Source organism: Phoca vitulina, unplaced genomic scaffold (assembly GCF_004348235.1).
Source record: "Phoca vitulina isolate PV1807 unplaced genomic scaffold, GSC_HSeal_1.0 scaffold11, whole genome shotgun sequence".
NCBI lineage: Eukaryota > Metazoa > Chordata > Mammalia > Carnivora > Phocidae > Phoca > Phoca vitulina.
Window position 1 is genome coordinate 41,034,813 of NW_022589714.1, and position 18,429 is coordinate 41,053,241.

Here is an 18,429-nt window from a genome sequence, read left to right on the forward strand (position 1 = left end):
ATTCCTTGATGGTTGTGCTGTCTCTGTCATTTCCCTTCTGGGCCACAGGCACAGCCCCTCCCCCGGACAAAGCAGGGCTGTGGGCCCTGCTCAGAGCTTCCTAGATGAACCCTACTCCTTTCTAATCCAAGAAGGCAGGTCCTAATGCAAGTGAGAGAGACATTACCACATGGGCATAACCTGCACTCTGCTCTCACCCGCAATTAGACACTCATTCCTGAACACCAGTACTTGATGGCCGAGGCCAGGTGAGCAGTGACACAGCTCACAAGGCTCGGGCACACCCAGCACGGCAGCATACGGTGACCTGCTGCTGCCTTCCGTCCCAGCTCTCGGGTCAGAGAGCTAAAGAACACGTTTAGTCAGAGCCTCTGAAACCCTCTCAGAGAGTTCTGCCTCCCTGGGAGTCTCTGAGCCATGCTCTGACTGATAAGTCACCCTCCACCACCACCCCCGCCCCCCCCCCACATCCTGGGAGAAGGGGAGCGGGGAGAAGGGGAGAAGCGGTGTGTGGGGGACACTCCACTCCACTGAGCCACATCCCCACACATACACTGCCTTAGCAAAGGGCTTCTGAACACTTTCTTTCACTAACCTCATCCCTCTCAGGCTCTGCTGCAACTTTTTGTTTTTCTTATTTTGTATTTATTGCCTTTGTCTTGTTTTAGCCAGCATCTAAAAATTCAAAAGGCTAGTTTCATTGTATTTATTATACAGCCTTTTAGAGCCCTGAGTAATACTCTAGGATGTAGCGTTCTTCCCTTTTGGGTTATTAACTGTATCTTTCATCTTTTCCTTAATTGTATGTTGGTATTAAATTATATTTTCCCATATCTCTTGGAAATAAAATGTTAGCTGAAAATAAAATTCATTTTTAATACTTATTTATAAAAATGTATTCACTGTGCCTTTTCAAGGAGTCTTTGTGAGTTTTGTGGTACATGCAATTTAGGGTACATTTAGTAAGTTGAAGGGTTAAAATACCCTGCGCTGTCGCATATGGCAGTGAGCAGAATCGCAGATGTTGATGATACCACGTAATTAGTATTCTTTTATGTAAATGAAGGCTGTCAGCATGTTACCATAGTGTCTACTCTCTCTGAAGCTGGAATTTATGCCACTTGGTCTCACCAAGACCAGGCAGGATTATTCCACTGTCCTTAGTTAAGAACTGAAAAGAAAACAATATGATGAGAGAGAGAAAAGAAATGGAAATCTCCCCAAAGGAGATTATTTTTTTCCTATTTGGTTTTTGTTGATTTCTCCCCCAGAAGTTTTATTCTGATGATGCAGTTACACATTTAGAATCGGCTAAGAGATTTTCTACATGGGAGCAATTGGACTAGTCCAGTTAAAAGACAATCATATTTTTTAACTATAGATTTTTGAAAGATGATTGTAATATTCAGTCATCTCATACAGAGACTTTAAAAAAAAATAATGGGATAAGTCTAGAAGTTCCTTAGCAGAACAAAAGGCATGAATTGAGGATTTCATTACCTTTTAATTTAATATTTAGTGATATTAACTATAGTAGAATGCTTTTAAATAGTGATTATGTTTTTTAGCTCCAGTTGATTCTTTTTTTTAAAATAAAATTATGGTAATTAAAGAAGCAGAAGCTAATATTTTGTCAAGTTTACCCCATATGCAGATCAATCCATGGTGTACAGGACAGTCATTGAAAGTTGCTGATCTACTTAATGATGGAGAACTGTTAAGGCACATCTTGTTCTTTGCCAGTTACACTGCAAGTTTATCTCTTGGATATTGGGTGCCTGTCACACTGGGTGATGTCTGTTTTAAGTGGAAATGTTAGGACTGTTCTGAGCTTTGGGAATTATGAAGGAAAAGGTGTACATGTCAGAAAAATGTAAAACAGAATTCTTTATGCCTGTGGGTGTTAGGCCTGTTCTTAAAGTGGTCAGAGTATGTATGAGAGGTAAGTTAAACACATTCTTTCTTGAACTAAGTGTACCTGGATTGTGTTCTCTTTATTCTTTATTCTGTATGTTGGTTAAAGGGGCTTTTTTCTTTTGTGTCACTTTTGGGTGGTTTCCATTTCATGATCCAGATATGGTTTTTCCTCTAGAGAAGCTAGTCTGCCTAGCTTAAATCACTGTGGTGAGGTGCAAAGTAGCCCTGTGTTTTCCTGAATGGATTTACTCTGCCATATGGCAGGTTAGTGAGTCACCACGACAGATTTGTAATGGGAAAGGGCTGTGCAGGAAGGGATGTGCGTGATCAGCAGATTTATAGATCAGAAAATGAAATCGGAGGAAGAATTTCCAGAGTGCCCTTTCCATTTGACAGCTCTCCAATGGAGAGGGTGTGGAATGGTTTTTTAGTGTTTTTCTGTTTTGGCTTTTGGTTGTTCCAGCATATTTTTTCTAGCACAGGAGTTGATTTTGCAAGGCATCAGTGTTCCCGGTGTTGTGTTGCTGTATTCCTGTTCACAGAGATGGTCTCTTCATAGGATTTGAAGCTGTGCTGTTTCATGTGATAAGATCTCAGTGACAATTAAATTCCTGAAGACACATCAAGGCTCCTGTTGGCTAAAATGGGGATCTGCCAGGTTTTGAGTCCTAAGAAGAGGCTATTCAGATATGATTCAGCGAGTACTGAATCTTTTGAAGGAAAGAAAACAAAAAGAAAAGCCGAGTGAGCTAAAGATCATATGTCCTGGTGTATTTAAGTCTGTGCTATCCAGTATTGCAGCCACTAGCCACATGCAGCCACTATTTAAAGTTAAATTAATTAGAATTAAATAAAATTAAAAGTTCAGTCCCTCAGTCTCACTAGCCACATTTCAAGTACTCAGTAGGCACACGAGGCTAGTAAATATGGTATTAGACAACACAGATAAATTATGTTTCCATCATTGCAGAAAGTTCCACCGGGCAATGTTAGTCAAAGTGGAAGCTTTTGAGAAAGAAAATTCTTTCTTTGGTTTCCATGAGGACATCTTCATACCTAAATAATTTACTGGGTGAGTGCAGTGGTTCTAAGGTTTTAATGTACAAGTGAGTCATCTGTAGGGCTTATTTAAAATGGAGATTTGAGACCCCTCCCCAGACTCTCATTCATCAGGTTTGGAGTTGTGACCAGAAATCTGTACATATAACAAGTATCCTAGGGAATTCTGATGCTGGTAAGTGGCTCAGGAACTACATTTTTAAAAATATTAAGTAAGTGAGAAACTTGGGAATTGCCAATCTCTTGCTTTTCTCCCCCCTTCATTCTTCCATTACTGACTTTCATTTGTGTCCCCAGTAATTGGTTGTAAGCATCATGTGTACCCAACTGGAACTCTTGATTGTAGTAAGTAGCAAAAAGAAAATTCATTTATTTACCATCTCATCTTTTAATGTATGTGTGTTTTAATTTGGCTGTGCCCTATAAAAAGTAAACAAATGGTTATTTCAGTACCATTCTGGACTGTGTGGGAAGGTAATTCTGACAGAACACCTTTGACCACTAAGAGTAGAGCACCCACAAAATTATAATGGAGTAAAAAAAGAAATATAACACAGGGTCTTCTCTCTGAAGATAATATCTAGTTAGGAAGTGGATAAATACATCCAGAGAACTGTCTTAAAGGGCACTTAGTAACAAATCAATAATTTGAAAAATAATGTAGGAGAAACTAAGTTCTGAAAGAACTCAAAGGAAAAGCATGATCTGATCTGACTGAAAATCATCTAGGTTACTTCCTTTGTATGATTTTAAGGGTTTCTTATGTAGGGACTTGGCCTTTGCCAATCTGGAATGGGCAATAAAAAATGGGAAGGATCTCTAATTTGGTCCCGTGGTATAGTTGTGGGGCTTTTGGCAATAGTACCAGGCCAAAAAGGGCATCTGGAAACCAACTAAAGGGACTACTCAGAGTGTACTGGACTTAAAACTTCTCTGGGTGGGACGCCTGGGTGGCTCAGTCTGTTAAGCGTCTGCCTTCGGCTCAGGTCATGATCCCAGGGTCCTGGGATCAAGTCCCGCATCGGGCTCCCTGCTTGGTGGGGAGCCGCTTCTTCCTCTACCCCTGCTTGTGTTCCCTCTCTCGCTGTGTCTCTCTCTGTCAAATAAATAAATAAAATCTTAAAAAAGCAAAACAAAAATACTTCTCTGGGTGACTCCATAATCATGGAACTTCATTTGCTCACAGAAATGAAAGTGGAGAAGAAATGGGGGTGAAGGAAGTTCACTTTATAAGAGGAACTACCTTTAGGGAATTTCAAATACTGGTACTGGGAAAGAAAAAAAAAACCTGTCAAGGTTCCAAAGAATAAAAAGTTTTCTTTTAAAATAATTGTCTATAGCCTCTTCTCTTTGGAGAAATTGCCCCTTAGGCTTCTCTGAGGAACAATATTTGAAGAAGCAATGTTAGGAAGACAGGAAGAAAAAGGGAAAAAAAGCTCAATATGTTATTTTTTTAAAAAGCATTTTCACATATATCATTTGGAAGATTTGCTTTTTTTTTTTCTTTCTTTTTGCTTGGTAGTTTGGTTAAACCAGTAGCCACTCCACCACTTGTCCTAAGAGTCAGATCTGTCTAATTCTGTACTTACCTATACTTTCAGTAAAGAAAGTAAACATTTTCCCACCCTTTCTACAAGACATACATGTTCTTTTCACATTGTCTTAGTCCCTCAGGGTTGCTATAACAAAAATACCATAGACTGAGTGGCTTATAAACAGCAAACATTTTTCACAGGAGGCTGGGAAGTCCAAGATCATGGCACCAGATTCCATGTCTGGTAAGGACTTCCTGGTTCGTGACCGTTAACACTGGCTTTTCGCTGTGTCCTCACATGGGTGAAGTGTGAGGGAACTGTTTCATAAGGGCATTAAAAATCCCATTAGTGAAGGCTCATCCCATGAGGGTCAACCCATTCATGACCTAATCATCTCCCAAAGGCCCTGCGTCCCCTTTGGGGGGAGTGGGTGGAAGGTGTTGATATTTTAGCATATGAAAGGGGGGTACACAAACATTCAGACCATAGTAGACCTATAAAATGTTATTTAGATTGGGGCGCTTGGCTGGTTCAGTTGGTAGAATATGTGACTCTTGATCTTGGGCTTGTGAATTTGAACACCGCATTGGGCGTAGAGCCTACTTTGAAAGAAGTTGTTTAGATTGAGGCTTACACACTACCTCCTTAGAGAGGTTCTTTGGACTCAAGAAAATAAAAATGATACTTTGTACTGTAGAGGACTTTCTCTTTCTTACCTTTATCTTATCCTGTTACCTCTGCTTTGAAATACATTGAAACCGACCTAAGATTGCCTTTTTGAGGGTCTTCATCTCTCAGTGGTATATGAAACATGTCTCTCCTCCCCTCTGCCCCTTTGTGCATACAACTAGGATCTTGATCAGTACAAGATATAGAGGCTTTCACTTCCAGGACATCATCAGTTCAGAGATGGTTCAGAATACAAGTTTCTTTCCCCTGGTGGCCAGTTGAGTACAGTGTGAACTAAGGGTAATGCCATTTCCTCAGGAGTACAAATCAGCCTCGCATAAAAATTAGCTGATATTTAAGAATTAGTACAGGCTTAGAAAATGTAAAGATTCAACTTGGTGCTAAACCCTCCCCCCAGTATTTCTTTTTTTTTTTTTTTAACTTCCTTCCAAAGGAACCAATTTTGCATTGAAAAGTAACGAGTATTGAATTGAAAATGGCAGTTGCAAGCCTTTTTCTAGGGAAATGTTTTGCTGAAACCTCTCTCTCTCTCTCTCTTTTTCTCTCTTTCTGGGGGCTCTGTGGTGCCAGGTTGAAAGAGTGGAGCCTTCTGTAAGACATGGATAGATGCAAACATGTCGGGCGGTTGCGGCTCGCCCAGGACCATTCGATCCTGAACCCGCAGAAGTGGTGCTGCAGGGAATGCGCCACCACCGAGTCCGTGTGGGCTTGTCTCAAGTGCTCCCACGTGGCCTGCGGCCGCTACATCGAGGATCACGCCCTGAAACACTTTGAGGAGACCGGGCACCCGCTAGCCATGGAGGTCCGGGATCTGTACGTGTTCTGTTACCTGTGCAAGGACTACGTGCTCAACGATAACCCGGAGGGGGACTTGAAGCTGCTCAGAAGCTCCCTCCTGGCGGTCAGGGGCCAGAAGCAGGACCCGCCGCTGAGGCGCGGGCGGACGCTGCGGTCCATGGCCGCGGGCGAGGACGCCGTCCCGCCGCAGCGCGCTCCTCAGGGACAGCCGCAGATGCTCACGGCTCTGTGGTACCGGCGCCAGCGCCTGCTGGCCAAGACGCTGCGGCTCTGGTTCGAGAAGAGCTCCCGCGGCCAGGCGAAGCTGGAGCAGCGGCGGCAGGAGGAGGCGCTGGAGCGCAAGAAGGAGGAGGCGCGGCAGCGGCGGCGCGAGGTGAAGCGGCGGCTGCTGGAGGAGCTGGCCAGCGCCCCTCCGCGCAAGAGCGCGCGCCTGCTGCTGCACGCGCCGCGCGCCGCCACCCCTCTCCCCGCCTCGCCGCGCGCGCCCGCTGGGGGCCGCCCGCCGCCGCGCCGCGCGCCCGCCATGGCGCCGGGCGTCACGGGCCTGCGCAACCTGGGCAACACCTGCTACATGAACTCCATCCTGCAGGTGCTCAGCCACCTCCAGAAGTTCCGCGAATGTTTTCTGAACCTCGACCCTTCCCAGACCCAACAGCTGTTTCCCAAGGCCCCCAACGGCAAGGCTCCGCTCTCGGGCAGGCCCGCCGGCGGCTCGGCCACCGAGCTGTCGGCCAGGAGCGATGGGGCCGAGGCGTGCGAGCGGGAGGGCCTCTGCTTCAACGGCGGGGCCTCCATCAGGAGCCTAGAACTCATCCAGAACAAGGAGCCGAGCTCAAAGCACATTTCCCTCTGTCACGAACTGCACACCCTCTTCCGAGTCATGTGGTCCGGGAAGTGGGCCCTGGTGTCGCCCTTCGCCATGCTTCACTCCGTGTGGAGCCTGATCCCCGCCTTCCGCGGCTATGACCAGCAGGATGCGCAGGAATTCCTCTGCGAGTTGTTGCACAAAGTGCAGCAAGAGCTCGAGTCCGAGGGCACCACGCGCCGGATCCTCATCCCCTTCTCCCAGAGGAAGCTCACCAAACAGGTCTTAAAGGTGGTGAACACCATATTCCACGGGCAGCTACTCAGTCAGGTAGGTTGGCCCACCCTGCCCCTGACTCTCCGCCCAGGGAGGCTGGCTGGTTAGAGTTTGGCCTTCCCGTGAGTGCCTCCGCCAGGTTATTGGGCGGACGAGGATAGCCAACATTTGCTGTAATGCCGCGTAACGGAGGGTGGCCATTGTACCTTTCGTGCTGTGCGTTGTAATGGCCTTGTTGGTGAACTTGCGTCCTCTGGGCAGATTTTTAGTTGAATTTGCTGTATCACGTCATTTTCAGTGACTGTCTTTAACCTTTAATGACAATATAGGTAACATAATATCCTCGTTATAATTAAGAACCTATTGTTGGTGTGCCATCCTTGATCAATTTCAGGAAATTGAAGTTTGCCTATAACCCTGGTTTCACAGTTTGAAAGAGCCTTCTTCCTTCCAGAACATTCTTTACATACAAGGAAGGGAGATGGCTAGGAGGATGCCAAAGGCCTAAGCAAGTCCCCCTTCTGTTCCCTCTCATCTTCTGGATCGTAGGCCATGTAGGGACATAAGCAAAGACTCATAGATAAGATTTTGTGAGAATGTGCGGAAAGAATTTTTAGAGTTAAAAAGGTGGGCAACGTAATGGATTCAGGTAGAACATCTACATTATGTTACTGAGGTATGTGTCTCAGTATTTAGGGTTTTAAAAGAATGATGAATGGGTTGGGAAGAGTTTTATTAGGCTTTTGTTTTTTAGCATGTAAAGGGGGTGTACTTATGGGCACTTCCTCTACCTGCTGTGGGTCCACAGGAAGAACAGTGCATCTGGGAAGGTTATAGTGGGAGAGGAGGTCTGATCATAACGCACTTTGAGGCTCTTTGAATACAGGGATCTGTGTAGGGATAATACTGCCAGAAACAAGGGCAAAAAAGAGAGGCAAGTTGGAGTGGGTAGAAGTAGCAAAGTCTGGATGAGGAAGGAGTGAGGATGAGAGAAGCAGACAGGAATCTGCCAATTCTCTATCTCAGACTGATCCAAGAATGGTCCCATGATAACTTCCAGTGTGTACTGCCACAGCACTGAATGGTAGAGCATGCTTTGGGAGAGAAAGAGAAAGGGTGGGTAATAATCTCTGTGCTGTGTGGTTTTCCAGTTCCAGCTAGCATCATAGTTAGAAATGTATACCAACAGTAATATGTTCTAATGCTCTTAAGGCTACATTTATTATTTTAATATAATTAAAATTTTTTGAAAACTTATGCTTCTTTTTGCTAAGATATGTGTTTTGTACAAATCGAGCAAAAATGTATGTGGGAAACATGGAGGTTATATAACCTGTAAATCAATCTTTTCATTCTAGGTCACATGTGTATCATGCAATTATAAATCCAATACCATTGAGCCCTTTTGGGATCTGTCCCTGGAATTCCCTGAACGGTATCACTGCATAGAAAAGGGGTTTGTCCCTTTGAATCAGACAGAGTGCCTGCTCACTGAGATGCTGGCCAAGTTCACAGAGACAGAGGCCCTGGAAGGGAGAATCTACGCTTGTGACCAGTGTAACAGTGAGTGCTGGGGGGTAGAAGTGGAGAGGGAGAAGGGGAACGTGCATCTGGAAGATCGGTGTAAGGTGCTGTTTTTGCTCTTTTAGTCAAAAGTAACACTGATAATATTGAGTGGTTCTAAAGCATCTTTTAAAGATTTTTTTTCTCCCATTTTCCTGAAAACAAGCATGTGGACATCATATGTTAAAAAACAAAACAAAACCTAAGAGTTGGGCTTCCTTTGACTCCTGCTGTGATTGACATTAGTTGTTATCTTGGGAGGCATTTGAAAGTGTGGATCCTGAAATGGGGACTCTAAGAACGTGAGTACTTAGCTTCGTAGTGCTACAAGGGTCCTGCTTAAATTCATGAACCTAGATCTGACAGTTCTGATTTCATCTAAAGTCAGGTGGCATAGCTTGTTTGAGGGTTACAGTATCAGAAATGTGTGCCTTGTACTGAATTTGCAGATTTCAATCTGCAAATCGTCAGAATCGATGCAATAGATTGGTACGAGACCAGGAAGGCAAGTCATAAGGTGCATCAGCTTCATGGTTACTTTCTATATTTGTTTCTTCATATGCCTTCACATGCCATGCATCTGGGGAAGGTCATAAGAGTATTTCTCTGTCACGGCGCTCATTTTAAAGTGGAACTCTTTGCATGTGGTTGGTTACATAGGCACCTTTTGCAGAGCTCCTTCCATCTTGCCACACTAACACTTAGTGCTTTTGCTAACCCAGCACGTACAGAGGAAATGCGGAGCAAATACTCAGAAGCTCGAGTTTGAGTTTTTTGGCATATCAAGATTTGGAAACTAAAATTAATGGATTTTGTAGATATCTTGAAATCAATTTGCAGCCATAAAATAGTTTGGACTACAAGTTTTGAGAACCACAATCTTATGATGACCCTTAAAATATTTGTATATGGTCTTTTAAAATAGTGAACTGTGGGAAACCTATTGTCCCTGAAGAGTCAGGACAAAAATAAAAAGTCATGCTTGATACTATTCTGCCATTTTTAAACAAAATTTGAAATGATGTACTTGGATAACTACAGTCACCTGCCCTGTTCCTTATTGAGATATAAAGGTCGTGACTTAAATTATCTTATTAGAGCAGTATCTATCTGATTTTTTTAAGGTAGTGATTCCTAAAGCTTTTTACTTGTGTGGAACAGAAGGATGTTAACAGCTTTAACTCCATCGTTCTCGGACAAGGCGGATTAGGGAGGAAATACTTTTATTTATTTTTGCAAAAAAGGATTGTTTTTCTGGTTGCCAGATGTACCAATTTATCAGGATTTCTCTAGGCAAGTTCAAATAGTAGCAGGGAAGGAAAGCTATGGCAAAAGGTACGAGATGCATTGTTGTAATGTGCTTGTGAAGTTTCAAAACTACCAGGCTTCTACCTCTCCATGTGGCCAGCTTAATCGAATGGAGACAGACCTGATCAATCTCAGTTGAATCAGTAATTTCTTTTTCTTTGTGAATTTCATTTTAGGGAAACAAAGCCGGATTCTATATTGTCTTCATCTTAGCTCACATACTCCCTCTACTGAGAGTGGCAGTCACTGCCAGGGTTCCCAGGCAATAATTTTCGAAAATCTGCTGGTGAATTAGAATGTAAAATAAGGTCAGGCCCCTCTTTGAATTCTCTTTCTGTTCATGCCCCCACATATCATGACCACCAGCCCTACTGAAAGGTTCTCTGGCACACTCATTCTGCTGCAGTCTGTTATGAGAACAAGCAGCTCCACATCCTATTGTCCCAGGGAGCCCCGTGAAGCATCATCTGGCTGTGATTTGCTGCCTTTCATGAGTGGTACAGACAGGACTTAGATGTCAAGCTCTTCAGACACTGAGACCATGATATCTCAAAGACCATTAGCAGGCACCACAGTGAACCACTAGTTTTATATTCCCATCCATTCACCAGTCTAATTAATATAATAACCGAGCAGTCATCAGTAAATGGGTATAGAGAAGGCTTCCGATGGAAATTAAGAGAACTTTATTTCCGTTGTTTATTTGATGTAATTTAGAAATGCATTCCCCTCACAATTCAGTAGCTTTAGAAACAAAATGAGAGTCTGAGCACTGGTTCTGCTTTGGACTGGATGAATTTGGCCAGTCTGTCTACCTTGTCCTCCATGTCCAGCCGTGTGCTTTTATCCAAGAAACATGTTTCAAAACCTAGATACAGCATAAAACTATAAAACCAGCAGTTTCTTTTCTAATACTTGTATATGTCACAAACAAATCATGCTGAAGAAAGAATCTGTTTAAATATTCTGTCCTTTGGTAATCCTGTACCCTCTTACTTTTTCCCCAAGCCTGAAATATATGCATTATTCCCCATTTTACAGGAGAGGAAACTGAGGTTGAGAGTTTTGAACAGCATACAACTAGCTGTGAGCAGGAAACAGAATTAGGCCTACTTGATGAAAACAAAAACTTTTCAAGTTACATTCTGGTGCATCATAATTTAAGTGATAAGCGCATATATAAAGGCATAGAACCCTGACATGCATCTACTCTGCGTGCATGTTGTTGCAGTGACCTTCCAGTATATTCTATTAATAAATCCCTGATATCAGGAATATACCACCCAAAACCATACCAGTTTTGGAGGTTGCTGATGCAAAAATTGGGGAGTGGCTGTATCAGGATTAGGTTTGGCTGTTTTTCAGTTAACTCAAATAATAATGACTTAAAAATAGGATATAATTTTTTTTTCCTGTTCCATAAAAGAAGTCTGAAGGACATTCAAGGACTAGCATAGTAGCTGCATGGTCACTGGGGACCCAAGCTCTTTTCACCTTTCAACTTGACTAGTTCAAGGCTTCCACCCCAGGGTTAACTCGTGGTCCAAGAGGAACAGTTACAGTCACCCTAAGAGTGCCACCACCCAGTCATCCCTTCCGAGCCTGGGAGAACTGCCATGGCCACACCAGGCAGGCACGTGGGGCTGGGAAATGCAGTCTGACAGAGGGTCACAGCACTGCCCCAGATGAAACTGAGGTCCCAGTACTGAGAAATAAGGAGAAAGCATATTGGGTGGCAAGTCATTGTCTCTGCCATAGCCAGGAAAGAACGAGACTCCTCACCATCTATGTCTTATACCTTCCCAAACCATATAGGCAAACGACGAAAATCCAATCCCAAACCCCTTGTTCTGAGTGAAGCTAGAAAGCAGTTAATGATCTACAGACTACCTCAGGTCCTCCGGCTGCACCTTAAAAGATTCAGGTGAGCTTGCTCTGGGGCCTTCCAGGTGGCTGTGAGCTGTGGGGATGATAGCTGCCTCAAAGGCTTTGGTGAGGGCAGATGTCTTCTTTGGTGTTGGGAGGGGAAGCCTATTCCCTAGAGACCTTGCACTTTCCATGGCGACTGAATGCTTCCTGCCCAGGAAGGCATGTTAATGGGGGTGCCCAGGACAGGGCTTCAGCTCGCACGACCCTGTCTCATCAGCTAGCCTGCACTGGGTGTCTGCTTGGGAGATTCTCTAGCCCCACTTGGGCTTATAAAGAGTCATTTTCAGAACCAAGTATGACATAATCTGTGAAAAGAAGGGCAGACAGTAAACTACAAAAAGATTATTGCCCAACTGCTTGTTTTAGGGATTTCTAGTTTCAGAGTACATCATGGAACATTCACAGGAAATATATGTGGGCATTGATCACTGTTTTATTGATGCAAAAGCCACACCTTGAAGGTTATGTTTTCTCAGTTCCATTTTTTACCTTCCTCTACCTAGGATAACGTATGCCATTTTTGACTAGTATGAACTTTATATCCATGCTTTAGGTGGTCTGGCCGTAATCATCGAGAGAAGATTGGGGTCCATGTCGTCTTTGACCAGGTATTAACCATGGAACCTTACTGCTGCAGGGACATGCTCTCCTCTCTTGACAAAGAGACCTTTGCCTATGATCTCTCCGCAGTGGTCATGCATCACGGGAAAGGGTTTGGCTCAGGACACTACACAGCCTATTGCTACAACACAGAGGGAGGTGCGTGCGCTTGACTCTGTGGGGTGGGGGACACGGAAAAGGGTTGGCGTGTCCACATTCCATTGCTTTCCTTTTATTTCATCTATAGGGATATTACATACATGAAAATCTAGTGGAAAGAATTATGAAAGTTGAATTCAAATTTTGGATATATCACCAAGTGACAACAGAAGATTGTTCTAAGAATTGACAGGAACCAACACATATAAAAGTACTTAGCATGGTTCCTAGCACATAATGCTTAATTAATTTTAGAGGTTTCTCATTGTTATTAATACTTCTGCAGACCTCCATTTCCTTCGTGGTTAAGCAGAAATGCTATGACTTTCATAACCTCATGGAGATACTGTATGAATCTCACCAGCCCCAGCTCCCAATAAAGCTGAAGACGTTTCCTGAGCACTTCCTATGTCCTTACCATAGGAGGTATGGGGGGTACAAGGGCCCCGCTGAAGGAGCTTTCAGTCCTTGTCCCCCCAGAGCACAGCGTCCCAGCTACTGTGCACTGAGGTGGGTGGGCTGCGGCTGTGTTTTTTGTCAGGAACCCCTCAGCCCTTAAGGCAGCTGGGGTGAAATAACTTTTTATTTCTTCTAAATTCCCCTTTATCACTCCTCCATGTACATTTCACCTCGCCCCTCCTCTTCCCATCTCTTAGCCCCCAATCTTCAGGCTACTTTTGTAGAAGGCCCTAGTGGGCAATGAAAGAACCTGAATAAAATGAGGACAAAAATTACAGTCAGTCGATACTGTAAGTAGTATCGAGGGTGGGCTTGGGTGGAGTCAAAGCCGGTGGTCGCAGGAAAGTCTGTTGGTTTCGTTTACCAGTCTTCCACACCCCCTCCCCAACCCACGCCCCACCAGTCAGGGGTTGGTTCTGTTCAGAACTCCTCTGTCCCTTTCTTCATCTCCCGGTTTTGCCTGCCGATTGGAAATATGAGTGAGGTAGTCACTTTCTCTCTTTCTTTCCTTTGGTTTCCTAGGTTTTTGGGTCCACTGCAATGACTCAAAGCTGAATGTATGCAGTGTCGAGGAAGTGTGCAAAACTCAAGCCTACATCCTTTTTTACACTCAAAGAACAGTTCAGGGCAATGCAAGAATTTCAGAAACCCAACTCCAAGCTCAGGTGCAGTCCAGCAACAACGATGAGGGCAGACCACGGCCCTTCCCCTGAATGGGAGGCACGTTTCAAGGACTGGCTTGCTTTTAAACTATTGGTGTTCATATATCTTTCCTCTTACAGGAAATAAGGTTTAGTGCAGGAACAGAGTACTAGGTTTGCCTCACTGGGGCTACAGCAGAGAAGGTGCTAGGTGATTCATGTTCTATCATAAAATCTGTAGTCACTTTCTTTTGAATGGATTTGGGAATTCCCTCCTTTGATAACAAATCAAAAGGAGTAACTTCTATGAAGATTCTTTCATCAGTTGCTTCTGAATAGAGAGGATCTGGGTGGAGGAAAGAGGGGGTAAATTGATCATATGCAGCCGGGAGAGCAGCCATGTTTTCTTTCCATTACACGATTCCCCCACTAATCAGGACTTCCTTGCGGCCCCAGAAGAACCCTCCTGATGTGAGCAGCCCTGGACAGAGCACGTGAGGTGGGGCCCTGGGCTGGCAGTTTGCTGGATGGGATTGGTTACAAGGCAGGAGGTGAATAATGCTTTGTCCCCACAAAGGAAGTAAAGGGTTGAAACCCCTTTCAACCCCACAAAGGGTTGAAAACTTCCAGACTTCCTTTTTTTAGGGGATAGCAGTGGAAGAGTGGAATGAGATGCATAGAGCAAATTTGCCCCATGCAAAACGGGAGGTTTTTCAAGTGTCCTACCCTCCCTGGCTGCTGCTGTCATTTAATCATTCCACATCATCTTGAGACTGGCATGAACGTCCCTTCATTCTAAAGAAGGAGCAGTTCATATGGGGAAGCAATAAACTGGTCCATGACTTGTTCTTTGTTGCATGCTGAGCCTAAGGGCACCCCTGGCTACCCAGTTCTGTAGCATGTCTCTGGTTCGGGTGTAGGGTAAGCACATGGTTTGGTGTAAACTGGTCATTAGGCCAGTTGTCTGAGGCTGTCTCAGAACTCAGTTGAGGGTATGCAGGGATAGCTGGTGGTCCAGGCCTTATCTGAATGCCCATCACCTGTTCTCACCTTGGTGCAGCATGCAGCTTTTCTTAGCCTGCAGCTTCTTTCTTGCACCTGGAGGGCTAGAACATTCTTGTTCAGCACAAGGTTTGGGAACTTCTGCTTTCCTAGGGCTTAGGAATCTGCCCCCATATGTCCGAACAGTTCATTGCTGCTGGTCCTGGCCTGTTTCCTCCCAAATTTGATAATCCCTACTGTTTGTTTACCCACCTACACTCAGTCCATCGGAGAGAAAAAAAAAAAAGAGTGCCCTGTCCTTTACTTAAGTGCTAGTGAAATACATATTTCTTTTATACGGGGTCAGTTTCTAAGTGGAATGAAATTGCCCAGATGGAAACCCTCCTCCTCATCAGGCACCACTGAATTTCCCTTCTCAGTCCTGCAGTAAAAGTGAACGCAAACCGGAACTCTGACTGCGGGGGCTGCTGCAGCCCACCTCAGCCTGTCACTATGAATGCTCATCTTCTGACTGAGTGTATCATATTAATGTTTCAATTCAGGTAGAAGTCACAGTTGTCACTTGAAGGAAGCAGATGTGGAGGGAGTTTGGGGAATGGTGGGAGGTTGGGAAAAGAGCGGGTAAGAATGAGAGTCGTAGCTTAGGGGGGGGTGTTGATGAGCCCCATTTCCAGAGCAGATCTGTAGCATTTGCTGTTGACCTCTTTTGAGATGGACTCTCCCATAGGACCTGTCAGACAGCACTGAGACATGGAGGAAATTCAGACAGAAAATGGCTCACCCTGATAAAGAAGGGGGAGTGACTATATTTTAAATTAAACTTGCTTTTTCCAACACTGTGAGGTTTCTGTAATATTTAGCTTTTATTTGGAAGCGATAGCGTATGGCATTTTTTATGCTATTTGGTTTATATTGTCTACTGCAGGCTTCTTTGTACAAGCTTGGCCCGGGCTCACCCTCTCCTGGACACTGTTTTAAAGTGTCACAGCTGCCCATGCTGCCAGAGGCTCTGAGGTAAAGCTATACTCTAGATCCACATTTTTAAGTTGGCAGGATTGATGATGACTTCTTATGGCAATGGAAAAGCCCATTTACTCAAAAACAAAAAAAATAAGCAAAACCCCAAGGAGAGTAAAAAGGAAAATACAAATTGTGCCTCATCTTTCTTTGAATGCTATATTTGTTATTCTAGAAAAAGAGAACTTACAAATGGAAAAGAACTAAATAGAGCATCTACTTCATCCCTCAGGCTGTCCAGGGGGAAATACTTAAGAAAAATGAACATTTAATGGAAAATTAAAAGATCTTCAAATTTAATTTTTAAAAATAGTTTTATACCAAATATTTATAAGAATTATTAAGCAGATTTAAGGACTTTGTGAAATAAATGCTTAACTTAGCTGAGCACCCTTGTTATCAAATTAGTAAAATTGTTTAAAATGAGTTGGAGTAGAAAGCACCCCCAGAGTCCTCACTGAGCTGCGTACTCTCGCAGGTGCCCCTGCAGTCACACACCTCAGGTACCCAGAGGCAGCAGCACCAGACGCTGTGGAGAAGTTAGTATTTATGGAGATTTTTATTAAAGAGTTCCCTGCTGCATAAGCCAATGGCTGTTGTGAGGGAAATGTCCCTTTGCCTTTAATTTATTTACATATTGGAAGTAGATGGATTTTTAGTTGCATCTTACTTTAAACTGAAACATTCTAAAGAGAAGATAAGAACCAGGTAGACGTTGACTAGATGCTGCCAAATCAAACCCGAGATCTCCTAACTGAACCTTACGGGGCCTGCTTCTCCCAGGCAAGTAGTTAGAATCCCGTTCCAGGAACCCTTTGTAGTTGGCTGGTGTGTTTACTTTCTGCTGTAGCCAGCCAAGATGAATGCACCCTGGCCCTCAAAAAGGATTTTTACCTCAATCTAGTTTGACCCTCATACTTGTGGTTGCCTCTGAGATGAGCACCCATGCTAGTGTTTAAAAAAAAAAAAAAAAATTTAGGAATGCCCTCAACAGCCAGGAACTGAAGCTCTTAGTAAATGGTGGGCAGAGCTCTTGCCAGTTTTGATCCAGCCCCCTCTCAGGCTGAGGGGGGCAGTGCCACACTGAAAAGAATTTCCAGATGTCTCTTAAAATGTCATGAATAAAATTAGAAACTGTAGAAGTGTTAATGTGTCCTATGGACTCAATAGCAGAGTTTATTTTTGTTTTTAATGGCAAGGCTTCTAGAGTCAATGATTGTATGAGTTCCCTACTCTGGCTACACTTATATAGCTTCGTCCAAGTGCAAGAACTAATGATGTGGATTGGCTGGCATGGGGCACGGCCCTGGCCAGGCCCCCGCATAAGTCTGAGAGAAATCAACAGTAGTACAGAAGGAAAACTTGGTTGGGATGGGGGGGCGGGATGCGGGTGGGCAGGCAGGGAGGGGGGAGATGGAGTTGGTTTTACTTACTGATAAAAGCTTTGTGAACTACTTTTATACAATTCATAACATTTGGTGCCTTGTACCCAGTTACGGTTTGCATGGGATTGAAAAGATTAAGGGAAAGGATGTCGCCTTGTCATTTCGGGTGGCAAATGGGTCTGTACAGTGTAAAGGACATTTGGTATCAGACTTTTTAAAAGCATTTCATCTCATGTGTGTGAAAGATAATTATTCTTACCAGCAAGTTCTAAAATTTTACTGTAATGTCCAGAATCTTTGGATTTGTGACTATTCATCAAATGGCTGCTTTTCAAGGCAGACTATGTACCCCGTTCTTTCTCACCACCCCTTTTATGTTCCAAACATTAACTCGGTCCTTTTCGGGTAGGCTGGGAGTGCTACCTCTTCCCAAACATATACTCTACCCCTATCGGGTTATACCTTATGAGTGGAAGGGTTGCTTTTCCAGCTGGTTGGGAGAGCACAAATGTTCAGAAAGGGCCTTTTTTTCTAATGCTGGGCAACTTATAGAAGTCAAACAAAAATCATTCCTCCTGAAGTATTACCTTCATTAGTTCTGAAGTTCTTTTGCACAAAATTTCAGGAAGCAGTGTAGTACACAATCCCCTATATGTGAACCTTTAGATTGTAAGGCAAGCCAGTGCACTGTGTAATAAGCAAAAGAGAAGGCTCAAAGAACCTGTTCCAGCCCCCTGGCCCCTTTCCCTGGCAGGCGCCAACTAGGATGGTGCTGAGTGGCTGTGGAAGGGGAGAAGACCCAGTCCGCTCACCTGCAGGGCTGTTTACAGCCTGTTCCTTTTACTCTTGACCTTAAGGTTTCCATTGAGCTCATGAGACTTCACCAAAGGGTGTTTTAAAAGCTCACCACTTGAAGCACATTTGATAATTGGTTCCTTCAGCCTAATTAGGTGAGGAGGTTGTACTTTTGGAGCAAAATCTCCCATGGCAACTAAGGCTGTTTTTTTTTTTACTGGGTAAGTATGCATCTCCCTGGTGGTTCAGATTCTTTTTGAAATCAGCACTAAAGCTGAAAGCGCCTTCTAAATATGACTGTGAGTTTAGTTTAGATCTTTCACGTTTAACCATTCTCTTGGTCTAGGGCTTTGACTTTAACCTAGTGTTTATTCCTTCAACCCACACATTGCTCTAAATACACCATAGCTACTCTAGCATTGAGACAAATGGTCATTTTTGTGGACTTTTTCCTTACTTATTTCTGCTGGCATATTTCCATTTAAAATCTA

General features: G+C 43.9%; 1 protein-coding gene across 4 annotated transcripts in view; it reads left to right on the forward strand.

The window, feature by feature from the left end:
• The window catches only part of USP49 (ubiquitin specific peptidase 49), an 83,456-nt gene extending 66,745 nt beyond the window's left edge, over positions 1-16,711 (forward strand). For all 4 annotated transcript variants that reach the window (XM_032409838.1, XM_032409837.1, XM_032409834.1 and 1 more), the window contains 5 exons: positions 5,772-7,134; positions 8,439-8,643; positions 11,767-11,875; positions 12,434-12,639; positions 13,621-16,711. In XM_032409838.1, the coding sequence (XP_032265729.1) occupies positions 5,800-7,134; positions 8,439-8,643; positions 11,767-11,875; positions 12,434-12,639; positions 13,621-13,811 (2,046 nt within the window). In that variant the 5' untranslated portion in view covers positions 5,772-5,799 and the 3' untranslated portion in view covers positions 13,812-16,711. The remainder of the gene's footprint in view (positions 1-5,771; positions 7,135-8,438; positions 8,644-11,766; positions 11,876-12,433; positions 12,640-13,620) is intronic.
• The last annotated feature ends 1,718 nt before the right edge of the window (positions 16,712-18,429 follow it).